The sequence below is a fragment of the Gambusia affinis genome, linkage group LG05 (genome assembly GCF_019740435.1).
Source record: "Gambusia affinis linkage group LG05, SWU_Gaff_1.0, whole genome shotgun sequence".
NCBI lineage: Eukaryota > Metazoa > Chordata > Actinopteri > Cyprinodontiformes > Poeciliidae > Gambusia > Gambusia affinis.
Genome location: NC_057872.1, coordinates 29,747,100 through 29,762,402, shown reverse-complemented (window position 1 = coordinate 29,762,402; position 15,303 = coordinate 29,747,100). Strand labels below are relative to the sequence as shown.

Genomic DNA, 15,303 nt, shown 5'->3' with positions numbered 1-15,303 from the left:
GAGGAGGTGATTTTTACCCGTCATTGTGTTATATAGTTAACACAGGAACAACTTCATAGTGAGAGGACAGAAATAAATGCCCACGCACACACAGGACAACTGGGTCCAACTGGAAACCAGAACAAACTCTGGTTTGGACTTTCTGCTTCTTTAAATCCGATTTTTACTTAATTACATGACAAATCACATAAAAAACATTAAAATATGTTTAGACTTTAAATTAAACATTTCCTTCTGAATCAACAGAATCTATCTTTGTGTGACCCGTTTTAACATCTAGTTTCTGCTTTTATCTCACATTTGTAAATATCTAATAAAAAGTGAGTTAAGATGATTGTCATTGTTTGTCTTTAAAGGAGATTTCTAAAATATATTTAAACATCCGCCGCAGTTGGTCGTTTTGTATGCATATACTGCCCCCTTGTGGCGAGCCAGCAGGACTGACAACACCAAGGATCAATAAGCCAGATCGATTGTCTATATACTGAAACCCAGTAGTGTTTGAACTCTAACTGAATTCTCTTTTACCTGAACAACAATAAATCTAACATGTAACATTTCCCTTAATGTTTACAGTTATTTCACTTTTTGAGACAATAATTTTCTATTTTGTGAGTCTATAAAACATTTGCTGTATTTAGCAAAGTATAGTAAATGAGTAAGACTGTTTCTGATTTTGAGTAAAAAGTCACTGGATGTTTGTGGCACAGCTTACTGTGATATAGAAAATAAAATATTTTTAAAAAAAAGGGATTTTGAGAAGACCCTTTGGACTTTACTCAAATGTAATATTTGCATATTTTACTTGGATTTATATGACAAACCAACACAAAGCAGTGCAATGAAGTGGAAGGAAATAAAAATCTATAAAGTGAGACAGACATTTATAGTCACCCCCTTTACATTGACACCCCTAATTAACCTCCAATACAAGAATCAACAGTAACCCATAACTTTATCCTCAGTTGGACCTAAAGAAAATATATATATGCTGACTAAAAGGTTTCATTTAACAAAATAACATACGAAAAACATAAAACATTGAGAAAAACATTAAAGGGATTATTTAAAGGATTTAAATGTTTTGGGTTTTAAATCAGCATCACTGAAAACAGCATCATGTCTGAACCGAAACATTGTTGTGACTTCAACTTGAAATAAATCCATTAGCTAATAATTTCCCTCCTAATATAATAAGCAGGTATTTAGGCAAATAAATCTCTTTCAAAATGGAAGTGAATCTCAGAAATCACTTTTATTTACATTCAGCAGCAGAAAAGCACAGAAGACCAACCTGATGGTTCTCATCTGTACTCAGTTTTACACCAACATCAGGGAAATCCTGGCAGATTAATATTAATGTGAAGAGATGGTTTATTCTTCAATCATTTTACCTTCAGAGCAGATAAAACCAAAGAGCAGGTTGTGAGTGTCCAGCGCTTCATTCCCGCCCGGCCTTCAGCTTCTCCTCCACAGTTTGGTCGTTTTTCGAACCCCCCATGCAGGGCGGGCTCTTGCCCAGAGCGGGGTCCACGTCCCACTGCTCAGGGGTCTTTGCCTGGATGGCCAATGCATGGACACAGCTACTCAGTTCCTCCTTCAGCGCCTCATTGACCAGACGGTGGCGCTGAATCAGCGGCAGATCCACAAACTGCGAGCTGACCACCAGGACTCGGAAGTGAGACTCGGATCCGGGGGGAACCGCGTGCATGTGGCTTTCGTTGTGGACCTCCAAGTGGTCGGGCTTGAACTTTTCAGTCAGTTTGGTTCTGATGGTTGTTTCAACAGGCCGGTGAGGGTCCGGGTCCATGGGTGGTGTGAAGTGAGCCAGAGGCCGAGCTACAGAAAGGTAGATGGGCCGAGTGCAGCGGGAGACACTGGGAAGCATCAGCCTCTGAGGAGGAGAACAAAAACAGATTTATTCATCTGATCATGAGGAATGTTTCATTTTCATTCTCCTGTTCCAGCTGGGTCAGACTCTCTGGTACAGTACTGGACTGGTTCAGGTCCTACCTAAAGAAAAGAGACTTCAGTGGGTAACTTTTCAATGCAGTGGGCAGAAATCACATGTGGCGTTCCACAAGGTTATATTTTGGATCCCCACTTGTTTAATCTGCTAGCTCAGATTAAAGCAAGTTATAAGATTAGTTACCAGTCAAGATTATTTGTATAGCAACAAGGCAGATCAAAGTGCTTTACTTTACAAAAACATTAAGCACCTCATTTAGTCGATACTTGTGAAAACCAGTAACAGATTTTGCATTTTGTCAAGTTCCAATGTTAGAATCATCGATACACATCAAATCATTTCATTTTGTCGATTGAAATCTGGGTTTATTGATGCACTCAGAGCCACATAAAGACAGTTACAAAGTCGGCCTTCTATCACCTGTAGAACATTTCCAGGATTAAAGGACTAATGTCCCAACAAGATCTAGAGAAACTCAACTGCAAAACTGCCGAAACCCTGAGTTCCTTTAAATGGGTGCTAAAAACCAGTTTGTTTAAAGCTTCCTTAGATTAATGACTATAATATTTAAATTAGTCTATACTACATGTTTTCGTTACTTTCCTTTATTATGCCATGTTTTACGTTTTCATCAGGTAAAGCATTCTAAGTTGCTTTGTTGCTGAAACTAACTTGCTTTTCACCAAAAAGGTCCCAGGCTGATTAGAGTTAGCATTTCTCCTCCCTTCAGAATATCCTGTTTTATAACGCAGGACATCTTAAAACAAAATCATCTGCTCCATTTAAACATATCAAATTAAATATAGAAGCAAAGAACAACCGAAAACACTACAAGCCCATCGTTCAGCAGGACGTGCACTGATTACTTCAAATGTAAGAAACTATTTACTTTTATTTCATCAAATCAGAATGGACTGAAAATAACCTCTAACTCTTTTTAAGGGGCTTTAAAGCCGATTTACAACCACAAACAGTTTATGTGTTTTTGTAACTGTAAAAAAGGAACAACATCCAGTAACAAGGTCCTGATTGTTTCATAATGTTAGCTTAGCTCGTTTAGCTGCTTGCAACCAGCCGGTATTAACTAGCTTGTAAGTTAAACACAGCAAAACATACATATATAAACCACTGACATGAAGAAACAAATCATATTGACCATAATCTCAGTGAGGTAAAATTCCCCAATTAAAAAAACAACAACTCACCTTTCAAAGGAAAAAACAGCGTGACTTCTTCTTTTAGGTTTTATGACGGCTAGCACCTTTGGAGTGTCACGGCTGCCATCTGCTGGAGTCCTCCAGCGGGTCCGCTCCTTTACAGCTCACCGGTGTGTGAGCCGCGCAGAAATGAAAACGCAGGCAAAAGGAGACCTGAAGGCTCACCCTTTTCCATATAATTAAGCACTAATAAGATTAATACGCAATACTTTTTCAAAAATATAAACAACTAGAAATCCCCTGCTGATCAGTATGCTAAAAATCAGACTGAGATGACCTAAGTAAACACAAAATACAATTTTCAGGAGATGATTTCATTTATGGGATGAATCTACAAACTTGCCCTTAGTGAAAAAGTAATGATCTGAATCACTGTTGCTCCATTTGATGCAGAGAATCAGCAGATCTAGTCAGATTTCTTGCTATACAATGACGATCTGTAAATTTTCTGAAAGTGTGACCCCCAGGCAATGCAGAGAGGAAGATAATTTTATCAGGATCACATGACCGCCGTGATGGTTGGAACACAGATGGACCAGTAAATCAAGAACTTTACTTACTGCTCATCCATATCTTCTGCAGCATAATTTAAATGAGCTACAACATGTTTTCCTTCAGCAGGAGAGTCTAGCGCAGTGAGTGGGCACAGAGACCATTATGTGTACCTATACATATATTTGGCAATTTAAATAAATAGACTTTCCATCTATTTTTTCCACTTGTTTATTGTTAATTATTTTCATAACGTTTTGTTATAGTTCCAAAGGATTGCATCAAAGTGCGATCCTGATCAAAAATCAACATGAATAAATCTCACACACCTCTAAACAAAACTGCATCTGCACTTTTGCAGACCATTTATGACCATTACTGGTGTTTGACATTGATGATTTTACTGTATTATCTCATTCTCATTTCCAAAATACACAAAATCAAAAGACAACATACAGCATTGTTCATTTACACTTTTTTATCACTTTTTTTATATTTGATTCCACAGTTTCTATACTTACAAACAATCAACTACATTTTCTACAGCACAGTACAGTGACAAAGGTGATAATTCATTGTTACATTTAATTTATGGTGATGCACTTGTATCGACAGAAGCCTCAAGACCAAGAGTGGTTTTAGAGAGTCACACACAAATGTTAGCTTTTTTTATTTCATGTCTTCATTAGTGGGAGAGTTTATTTTTGATGTAATGTTGTGCGAAGTAGTTCTGAACAGTTAGTCTCTTACACGAATAACACATCAGTCAGAGCGATTTCAGATTGATTATTCAAAAAGGAAATCTCACTGAGAGGTGGAGTCAAAACTTTAAAGGAACAGACATGTTGAGTGAATTTTCTCCATCTTAAACAAGCCAAACTTTTAGAAAAGTTTAGAATTGTTTTTTATTTTAGGTGGGAATTCTCTTAATCTTCCCTGCTTACAGCAGCTGTCTACTGCAGGTAAGACGCTAACAGCTCAACACTACTCCACACAGCCACAATTCAAATATGCTAAACAATCCCTTCAGTGGAAAAAGGCCGGCATGTAGTAATGTGCTTCAACTGCCAACAACTTTGTAAGAGACAAACACTCAAACACTTATTGCTTTGTTAACCTTTTGCACTCACAACTGACTGTTGCCTAGGCAACAAGTTAATTATACAAAAACACCCTGTAACATAGGCTTAGATATGTATGAGAGAAGCGTGTTAGCATTTTAACAGCACTCTCTGCTAAAACAGAGTAATCTTGACTTGGATTTTAACCGGAAGGTGTGTGACACGGGCCGGTCTGCAGAGAATTTATTTCTTACATGTAGTTTCTGTTTTTTCAGGGTCTATCTGTGTGCTTCTGACAGGGTGTGATGGACATTTTACAACATAGTCTGCTAATTAGTTTGGCTTCTGAAGTTTTTTTGCAAGTCAGAGATTTTCTTTTCTAGGGCACCTGAACTGTCAAATTCAACGTTTTGAATCATTTTCAGAGAGAAAATCAAAGTGTTTCTGCTCTACATGCCTAAAAGAAAAAAAAACTACTTTAGTATTGTAAAGACCATGGGGGTAAATCATTTACAAATCCTATTAGTTCTATTATAGTTTATTTTATTTACATATATTTATATCTATAGCAGATCTCTTGTCATAATGTGTAAACTCAGGCCACAGAAAATATTTGGCAATAACTCATGAAAGGTGGTACTCATGGCACACGAATAGATGATGGATCAGGTGACAAATCTAGATCAGTGTAAAATAAATGCAAATAAACGAGGGGTCATTTTGTTTTTGCCAAGCTGTGTAAACCTACAGTATGTTCACAACATCATCATTTGGTAGATTATGGTTGTGCTTTCAATAAATGTTCCCCTGGTTCTTCAATGCTTGTCCAGCCTAATGCGCATCAGGATGAGGGTCAAACAACTCAAGGCTCTCAGAATTGTGCACAATGCACTCTTAGTGCAGTGGTTTGGCTATATATTCAATTCAAACTACATATGGCTGCTATCCTACAAAATGGCAGTTTGGACAAGAAAAACTGGTCTGACATGATTGCTTTTCCAAATGTTGGAAAGCAGCTGTGAATATAACATAGCAAGTGGGAATGCATGTGACCTGTATGGAATAATATGATAATTGTTAGTGATTTCTTTCTGATAAGTGTGCTTTTATGTCTTGCTCCTATCATGTACTAAAGTCCAGGAAAAGAGAGAATTATCCTGCATGTTAAATTAATGTCTCAATCAGTTCTGTGTTCTAACAAAAATCAGGTTAAAGGTGTAGTCCTGATGGTTTTGCACACGCCTGAATTTAATATATCTAATTTATAAAAGGCAAATAAAGCTTGTTATCCAATATTGGTTAATCAGAATGAAGGTAAACTTCAAAAACATTTCAGTTCAGGACTCGTGAGTCATTAACAACTAAAAGTCCTGAAGCATCAACATCTTACAGAAACCAGCAGCAATACTCAGAGTTAGACGGTACCAGCAGAAATATTGTTAGGTTAAATGAGAGGATTTAGATGATTGGGTCTCCTATTTCATGTGCTAATGGTAGCTACTCATAATAAATTGATGCACAGTATGTATAGCGTATTGTTCAAACTGAAGTCAACACCAGCTACAATGTTTTTAGTTTCTCCATAACTATTGAGCAAATGTTTGAAATGGATAAAACTGAGACCAGAGAGAAACACTTAGCATTTCCAATGCTAGCAGCTGCACAGCCCATGTTAGCTCATCTATGCAACCACTGAATATTTACTAACACAAAAGAGAATCAGGTAAGAAGGAATAAGTTAATATAAGGAATTGTGAGGGAGTTGGTGAATTCACTCCTACAAACGTTTTAACAGATGATTTTTCTGTAGGCTGGTATTCATGGTGCGCTAACTTGACTAAACCATGGATTTTCCAAACCACCCCACCCCTGTCATTGCAAAGAAAAAAAAAGGTGCATTTGTGGAATGATTACAGACTTAATAAATAAACAACCATTTGTCAGGTTTCAGTTGCAAAGATGACCCACAATAGCTTAAATTTTGAGTTCTCAGTGAAAACTTAAAGGTGACTAGATTAACTTCTCTACATTGATCATGATCTTCTTTCAGACATTTCAAGTTTTCAACGTTTCGTGCAGTGTGCTCTAAAACACCTGGGAAAGTCTGTTAAAGGTATCAAGAAATATAGAACTAGTGTCCTGTCAAAATACTACAGAAATTTGATAGAGAACAATATATGAGCAAATGTAGTAAAACTCTGTTTACATGTTATAGTCTGGATTTTCAAGTTTACATACAGTTCATACTTTGTGACATGCATAACACCCTCTGAAACATCTTAAAGACACACATCCTGTATATTCATAAAGGAGAAGGGAAAAGGCAGTTCTCACAAAGGGTTATACAGTTTGACTGGAATAACGGCTGACTGGGAGATTCTGAACATTTTCCTTGGGAAAATGTTCTCATGACAAATGGTTGTGCTTTAGATGGACAGACACAGAAAACTTGTCTCGGAGTCATCCCTGTTCTGGTGCGATCCAAAGTGATGCCATAAAGGGAGGGAGATTAATCTCCGATTCGTAACGATAACAAAAGCAAACCTGGAATGTTCTATTATCTACAAAATGGCAGTTAGTCTAGACACCAACACAAGACCTCAGGAGAAACAGAGTAAGGAAGGCCAAGACGGACACGTCTTGGTTTTCCCCCGCAGAGTCAAAAATGCTTCCAATCAAGGCAGGAATTGTTGCATTTTTGAGCAGATGTCCAACAAAGATGAAGAACTCACAACTTCAAAGGTGAGTTGATGTCGCTCAAAAGAATGACGGTGAATACGGACAACTCTGCAATGATGGCTAGTGGTCATTTCTATGAGTCTGTTTGCATTGCTAACGATCAGAGTCACTGACCTCCAACCCTGGATGGTTTTACACTGAGGGGGACAAAACCTAATGGAGTTACATCTACATTGGTTTACTGTTTGATTTTTTCATCTCCAGACTTTAGTAAACATCAACAAACATCTTTTTCTGGAATTATCAGGATGCAGCAACAGCACTAACCTTTACTCTCATGGCTGAATGTTGCACCTTAACAAATTCATGTTGTAGTTTACCATTTTGCTGTGGATGTAGGTGAGTGTGGGGTGGGTTCAGAGGGCACCATTTGATGAACTTTTGAGCCGTTTCCTCTGCAGTGTGGCTAAAGCTCTGCTGCCCTCTGCAGAGCTGCCGGCGCCACACTATTGGAGCACTTGACCCCGCGTCTCTGGTAGTTTGAGGGCGAGAAAACTGCCTGCTGCCAGCGCGCCAGAGGCAAACAGGATGGGCACGGCCTTGGTTATGCCAACGAACGAAGTGAAGATGCTGATGCCGAGCACTGCCGCTAATTTACACAGAGCGTTGAGGAAGCCAAAAGCAGTGGTTCTGAGGAAAGAGGAGAGAACTAAAGTTACGTTGGATTTGTGTTGGAAGTTCAATTAGAGTTTAAGGAGAGTACAACTGAAACATTTAACTGGAAAACGCTTGGAAATAAACTCAGAAGCAACTGGCAGAATATGACTTGTTAAAAAGAAATAACCCTGTTTCTTCTGGACGACATCTAAAATCCTAAGATGTGATGCTGTTTCACTGTTATGATCTTTCTTAGTTAAAAGAGATCTCTTAGTGTTAATGAGATCCAAATCTCATTAAAATGAGAATGTTTTCTAGTTTAAATCAGTTACTGTTTCTTAATTTATTTCCAAGCTATAAATCAAACAAACTGAAGAACATCTCAGGATTTTTTATGCCGTTTCTTATTATAACCCGGTGATGGTGGTTTTTCCCCTTCAATTAAATCTAAAAGTTGATCTCTGATAGTCTTGGAAACAAAAATTACATTTTGCTCCTCTTTATCTTATATTCTATTTTTAAATCAGTTTTAGATGCATATATGTAATAATTAAATATACTTTATGAAAACCATTGAATGCCAAAATGAGCTTTCCAGGCCAAACAGCAGCAATAATTTCACCCCACGATGTCATCGGTCCCTGAAAGCCAACCAATCACTGAAGGGCAGCTCCTCTGACATCATTCAGCAGTGCTGCTGTCTTCAGGACGTCAGAGCCTAAATCACCCACCTCTTGTGAGACGGATAGAGCTCGACGGTCAGCACATCCAGGGCGTTCCAGGAGGCGATGCTGATCCCACCAAACAGGCACAGCAGAGCGATCATGGCTGACTCGCTGTTGCCGAAAGACAGGAAGAAACAGCTGATGCAAGAGATGACGCTGGAGCCGGCTGTGAAAAAAGGAGACAAAAAGAGACGGAGCGTGATTACTGCTGACAGGTCGCTGTATATTTTTAACCTTCGAGTTAAACCAGAGTTACTTGAATAAACAAGAACTGTTTTCATTAAAGGTCTCGAATCTTTACTGTAGGGTAGCACATTTTTTTAAAGAAGTCCAAATAACGGATGTTTTCAACTGATTTAAGCTGAACTGATTCTAGTCCTAATATGTTTTCTGTCTAGTAATGGAGCCATCAGAACATTTTGTACCCATCATGCAACAGTGTGGATGCAGAGGACATTTTCTACCTGCTTTGACTCCTGAATGATTGGATGTAATTTTTTTTTTACCTGTGGTTTTAAGTAAGGAAAAGTGAATATGTAATTCCAAAAACCAATATTTACAAGCAGGATGTTCATCATATATAATTTGACATTATATATGACTCAACAAACTCAAAATAAACAACAGGTAAATTTACCTAGTAGGTACAGACTGGAAGCAGGACAGTATGAAATTGCAAAGGTGATTTCCTGTAGGACTTAAGCTATTTTTGCTAACAATCAGATTTTAGGGAACTAACAGATGTTTTGTTCAAACAAAAAAAAAAGTAAAGTTTTACTTCCCACCAAACAGAAAATGCTGTTAATGTCTGGTTAAACTTCAACAGGTTGCGACCTGTTAATACTGTTTGTATGGGTCTTTAGGGAAGATTGACCAAATGTGGATAGTGGCAAGGAGACACTAGGGGGTGCTATAGCTCCTCCTACACTAGGGGGTGCTATAGCTCCTCCTACACTAGGGGGTGCTATATTTATTGTGAAGTTGAAAAGCAGAAAATAATGCCTAATAAACAATCAATAATTATAAATACAGTTCTGAATTAACAAATAACCATAAGACACATGAGAAAATATCAGCATTTATACTTATTAGTAAAGCTGTTGGTGAGTTTTCGAAGCTTTGAATGTTGAAGGTATTGTAGATTTTGGCACTGTCTAAATTGGTGATGTCAGCAGGAGCTACAGCATGAATTACAGGAGAAATCTGTAAACAAGCAGCTCATTTGAATCAGGAGTGCCGGAGAAAGGTTGCAGCTAAAAGTTTTAGGAACAACTAAAACAATCTCTTTAGCGAGATGACATCCTCACAATCCTTCACTGCCAAACAAGCTGGTGGAGCTTCCTGATGTACCATCAAATTTCTGCTGAGTAAGTAAACTGAAGTGCATTTTTAAATTATTACTTATAAACTGAGTTATTTATAGATGATTACAGCATTCATCACTGCTTGCTGTTTTATTCAAGGGCCGTTTTTCCTTGAAATGCATAAAATATCATATAAATTGCACATCTACTACTTTGAGCTGCCTTGTTGCTGAAAAAGTGCTACATAAATAAAAGTTCTTCTTCTGTTAGGCGCCTGAGAAAAGGACCAACACACAGCTATGAGCATTCAGAGACTGATTGACACCCATAAATTAGCACCACCAAATGCGGTGCTAATTTATGGGTTGTAGTTTTTGGTCACTCCCAGAACATTTTAAACATTCAGCCTCACCATCTGAAATCTGACTTTTAGTGCACAATTTGACATATTTATGCTGCTATGAAGTTATTTTACAACATTTTGTGTTGCACAAATTTAGTAAAACAGAAGACAAATGCAAAATGTCGAAGATTTATTTACACTAGTTCTCTCTCCTTCTTCAATACTTTCATCAAATGCTACATATTGGCGTCCCGTTCTCTGTCTTACCAAGCATCCTCAAACGCCCAATCTTGTCCATGAGGAGCGCAGACACAATGTTACCTGGCAACACTGCCAAGGTGCCCAGGAAGCTGATGAAGTAGACCATGTAGGCGTTATTTTCATCACTGACATCACTGAGCAGACAGCCTTCTTTGTTGTGCAGGAAAGTGCTGTTTATGAGCTTACAGTTGATCAGACGGTATTTAAAAAGATCTGCGAAGGGAGAACGGGTGTCGGTAAAAAGCAGCAGTCATTGTGCTAAAAAGAAACTTAGATTTCAGAAACTTCAACTATTTAAATCTAACCAAAGCAACAGATTCTGTCATCATTACTTAAAAACACAGCCTGTAAAACATAATGATGGCACATTAAATACAGCACTGGAACAAATATACCACTTAAAATGATTAGTTTCTGTGATTTTACTTTTTATTGGTTTATGTTTGAGTAAAATTAACATTTATTCTATGAACTACTGACAACATGTCTTTGAAATTCCAAGCAAAAATGTAGTATTCATTTGCAGACAATGAGAAATGATCAAAATAATGAAAAAATTGCAGTGCTTTCAGACCTCAAAAAATGTAAAGAAAACAAATTTATACTCATTTAGAAGCAACAATACTAATGTTTTAACTTGGGAATAATCCAGAAATCAATATCTGGTGGAATAACCATCAGGTTTTCAATAGGGATCAGTGCAGTAGTGTCTTCATTTTCTCCAGAGCTGGATATAATGCCTTTAGAGTTTGGACTGCAGTATCCAGCACCAGTAGACTGTGTGTGAATTCCTCACCAGTGTTGTAAAAGAGGGTGGCAATAAATGTGCAGTTCTTGAAAAAAGTGTTGCTGGAGGTGATATCCTCAAAGTAACACTCTTCAAACAGCGAATCTTCAAACACCATAGATCTCATTTTCACATTCATGAACCTGCAAACAAGTACATGAGCAAATAAAATAACCTGCAAGTCACAAAGTGGTTCTAAAAAACAAGCAGGGTTTCTAAATAAAGACAAATAAAATCAGCTTCAAACTGACAGTAAAAAAACATAATCTATGATAAGAATGAATGCAGTCATGACACTGTGGCAGAAACCATTTTCCTCTTGCAGTTTCTCCTGGCAGCCTGTAATGAGGGAGTGCAGCAGACTCACTTGTCGTTGAAGTACTGTCCCTGACGGTGGACCTGGTTCTCCAGAGTGAAGTTAAAGGTGACATGCTCCACTTTCTCCTTGACAAACACCTTAGTGCGTGAGGCATACTCCTGCTTTTGCAGGTACTTGATCATGTCAGGGAACCACACAGTCAGACCGTAGTAGCTGCAGGAAAAAAAGAAAATCAGTCCCAAAAAGCCAAACTGTGGAAAATTCACACAAAAACTTTTACTTTTCAAAAGCACCTTCTAAATGTCTTCACAGGTCACTGATTTTTGACAATAAGTAATTGGTACAGAAATATTGTGCACCTTTAATGCTGTTTTATCTTACTCCCTCCCACTTATTTTACAGAAAGTGAATAACTGTAAACTCTTAATCCTTTAACTCTGACATGGTGTTCATGTTTCTGAGACTGATCTCAGGATAAAACATGCTTTGAGTAAACCCTGAAGAACAAACACCACCACCACATCTAAGGAGAAAATCACATTTATTCGTTTACATCGTCCATAAATAATTGTTTTTTTCTCTCTGATAGATTAGAATTAGCAAATTTTAGTGGTTAGTCCTGCACAAGCACTGCAGGCAGTATGGAGTACAACAAGGCTCAGTGCATGGAACAGTTCTAGTTATAAAACTTCCAATATACTGGTGATACTCTGACATGTTTATCCATGCAGTCACTTAATTATACTGGGATTTCCTGACGACACCTGAATGATGTTTTTCTACTTTTAACCTACAAATAAGACTATATTTAGATATGAGCATCTAAAAACAAACTACTTAGTCAGTCATTTACTCTCAATAGCTTCTAAAAATGATAAGGAATCTTGGTGTCATCTTTGACCAACATATGTTAAATCCCATGTTAAATGGGTTTCTTAGAACTGCTTCTTTCCTCTCTATGTTATTCTGAAAGTAGAAATATACTATAAAATAGTATGGCGCCAATAAACTAGAGGTTACATTTGATTGTTTAAGTCTAGATTATTGCAGTTTTTACTATAAGAAAGCCCAGATAGTAGGAAAAACCCTTCAACCTGTTGAAGATCTTGCTGACAGAGTTCTGGTGAGAATTAAATGAAGAGCTCTTATTTCTTAAGTGACTTGAAATGACATTTGTTTTTAATTGGCACTTTATAAATAAACCAAATTCAACAGTTCATAAATTTTCTGATTGTGCTTAGATAAAACCAACAAAATGCACCAAACAGAGTTTCTGAGTAAAGTTTGATGAGTGTTAGGAAGTCTGGATAACAACATGAACCGGGTCTTACCTGAAGGACATGGAGAACCACACGGCCATCATCATGTAGGTGGTGCGGCGGTACTCAGGGGAGAAAAGGGTCAGGAAATTATTCCACACCTGAAAGAACACAAAACCACAGAGACACTCATTAAATTTAAGGAATTATGGAAAGAAGAGAGCAACCAATCAGAGGCATCGCTGAAACCAACCTGATGGAAAAGTGAGGAGAGTTTCAGCCTCCATTTCTGATGCCAGGCTGCACTGTCGCTCATGTTCACCAGCTCGTCTATCTGCTTCACCGTTTTAATGGTGGTCACCTGGCAGCAACAGATCTCATCTTCAGTCCTTCATTTTCACTGATGTTCAGTATCACCTGTGCTATGTGCAACTTACAGAGAAGACCCTTTCTGGGTAACCTTTGGCCCTCATGTTGGTGTCATGGACCTGCTTTAGAATCATCCACGCCTCGTCATGCTTCCCATTCTGCAACAGGTGAACAAGACAAATAACTAGAGCATTGCTGAAGGACATGCTGAAGGATGTCTGAGAATCAAACATTACTCAGAAGAAACAGAAACAAAACTGAAGTTATCATCTTTGGACCTAAAGATCTAGTGTTATAGATCTAGAGTTATAGATCTAGAGTCAACACACAGCTTCAGTTATTACAGCTGGAAACTAGAGATAAGGTTCGAAATTTGGGAGCAGTGATGGAATCTGACCTGAACCTTCAGAGCCACAAAAAGAGAGTTACAAAGTCGGCCTTCTGTCACCTAAAGAACATTTCCAGGATTAAAGGACTAATGTCTCAGGAAGATCTAGAGAAACTCATCAAGTCACATTGATTATTGTAACAGCGTCTTTACAGATCTACCTAAAAAAGATCAATCAATAATCTGATGGCACCTGACAAAATGTAATGCTTCAGTTTTTTAACTGGGTGTTTTATGACTTTTTATGATGTAAAGCACTTTGAACTGCCTTGTTGCTGCAATGTGCTATCAAAATAAACTTGACTGATTGCTTGATAAGTCTGGAGCATCGGAGAGGAGCTGGCAGCTCACCTCCAGGTAGAAGCGGGGGCTCTCCGGCATGGTGGAGAGGGCAGAGATGGCGGCCACAGACGGGAAGGCACACACCAGAACAAAAACCCTCCAGCTGTGAAACTGGTAGGCCGAGCCCATCTGAAAGCTCCAACCTACACAAGGACAGATAACAGGTCAGGTTGTCGCTGAACATCTCAATCAAAATAGTCCCATCTGGCCAAACGCACACAGTTCCGGTTCTTTTAATGCCTTCTTTTTATTCATTATGTCCTAAAATGATGTTCCAAACAGAGCCTGACTCATAGAGACTTGTTTGTTTTTCTCACCATAGTGTGGGATGATGGCCCAGGCCATGGCGGAGGCGTAGATACCGCCGATCATCCAGAACATGCAGAGCCAGCTCAGGTGCTCTCCACGCTTCTCCTGGGCCAGGAACTCAGAATAATAAGAAAACACGATCGGGATGGAGCCTCCGATGCTGCAAAGTTACAGAAAGAGGCAGAAATACAGAGAAAGAGGCGATTAACAAATGAATTATGCTCTTGAGAGGAATATAAGAGGAAAGGAAGGCCAGTTTTGAGAAGTAACGAAGCAGAGAAAACATTCAAAGTGGGATTTTTGTGTTGGAGCTTTTAGAAAGGGGTTTGAATTAAATCCAATTTTTAAATTTTTTTACATTGTTCTGATGTAAAAGGCACCATTCAACTGCTACTCAGCATTTAAAGCTCCTTGCAATGAGTCTTTTCTCTTCTCTGCAGAAGTGCTTTCATTCAGTCTATGGCAGATTTTCAGGCATGATTGGCTTGTATCACACTTGGACTAGGCCACACCAACTATTTGTTTGTTTTTTATTATTTCAGTGGAACTGCTGTATTGCCCCATATCATTAATCTCCAAAATAAGCAACTGAATAATTGAACGCTAATTCACAAACTTCACTTCAAAAACACGAAACCTTAATTTGTATTTTCATCTAGATTCTGGAGCAGATATTTTAGTTCACCTGAAGTAAGACAAAACTAACTTACAACTAACTTTTCAGCAAGAAAATTGAGCTGATATCTATAATTATCAATATCGATAGTTATTGATTAGTTTTTTGTTTTAAATGTATAAAATACTTCTCCTGATTTATCCAGT

General features: G+C 38.1%; 2 protein-coding genes across 2 annotated transcripts in view; both read right to left on the bottom strand.

Annotated features, from left to right (window-relative positions):
- Positions 1-1,236: 1,236 nt before the first annotated feature.
- Positions 1,237-3,299, bottom strand: bola1 (bolA family member 1). The gene is made up of 2 exons (XM_044116536.1): positions 3,175-3,299; positions 1,237-1,894 (listed from the first exon to the last, which is right to left on the bottom strand). Exon 2 carries the CDS (start codon positions 1,886-1,888, stop codon positions 1,442-1,444), a length of 447 nt encoding a protein of 148 aa, XP_043972471.1. The 5' UTR covers positions 1,889-1,894; positions 3,175-3,299; the 3' UTR covers positions 1,237-1,441.
- Positions 3,300-3,893: 594 nt separating this feature from the next.
- Positions 3,894-15,303, bottom strand: part of sv2a (synaptic vesicle glycoprotein 2A) — a 33,394-nt gene continuing 21,984 nt past the window's right edge. Inside the window, exons 4-13 of the mRNA XM_044117190.1 lie at positions 14,490-14,641; positions 14,182-14,315; positions 13,511-13,600; positions 13,327-13,434; positions 13,146-13,234; positions 11,863-12,027; positions 11,505-11,638; positions 10,715-10,921; positions 8,807-8,966; positions 3,894-8,108 (exon numbers count right to left, since the gene is read on the bottom strand). Coding sequence (XP_043973125.1) covers positions 7,925-8,108; positions 8,807-8,966; positions 10,715-10,921; positions 11,505-11,638; positions 11,863-12,027; positions 13,146-13,234; positions 13,327-13,434; positions 13,511-13,600; positions 14,182-14,315; positions 14,490-14,641 — 1,423 coding nt within the window. The 3' untranslated portion in view covers positions 3,894-7,924. The remainder of the gene's footprint in view (positions 8,109-8,806; positions 8,967-10,714; positions 10,922-11,504; positions 11,639-11,862; positions 12,028-13,145; positions 13,235-13,326; positions 13,435-13,510; positions 13,601-14,181; positions 14,316-14,489; positions 14,642-15,303) is intronic.

Coding starts and splice junctions, on each gene's coding strand:
- bola1 (XM_044116536.1), bottom strand. CDS start 1,888: ATGCTTCCCAGTGTCTCCCGCTGCACTCGGCCCATCTACCTTTCTGTA.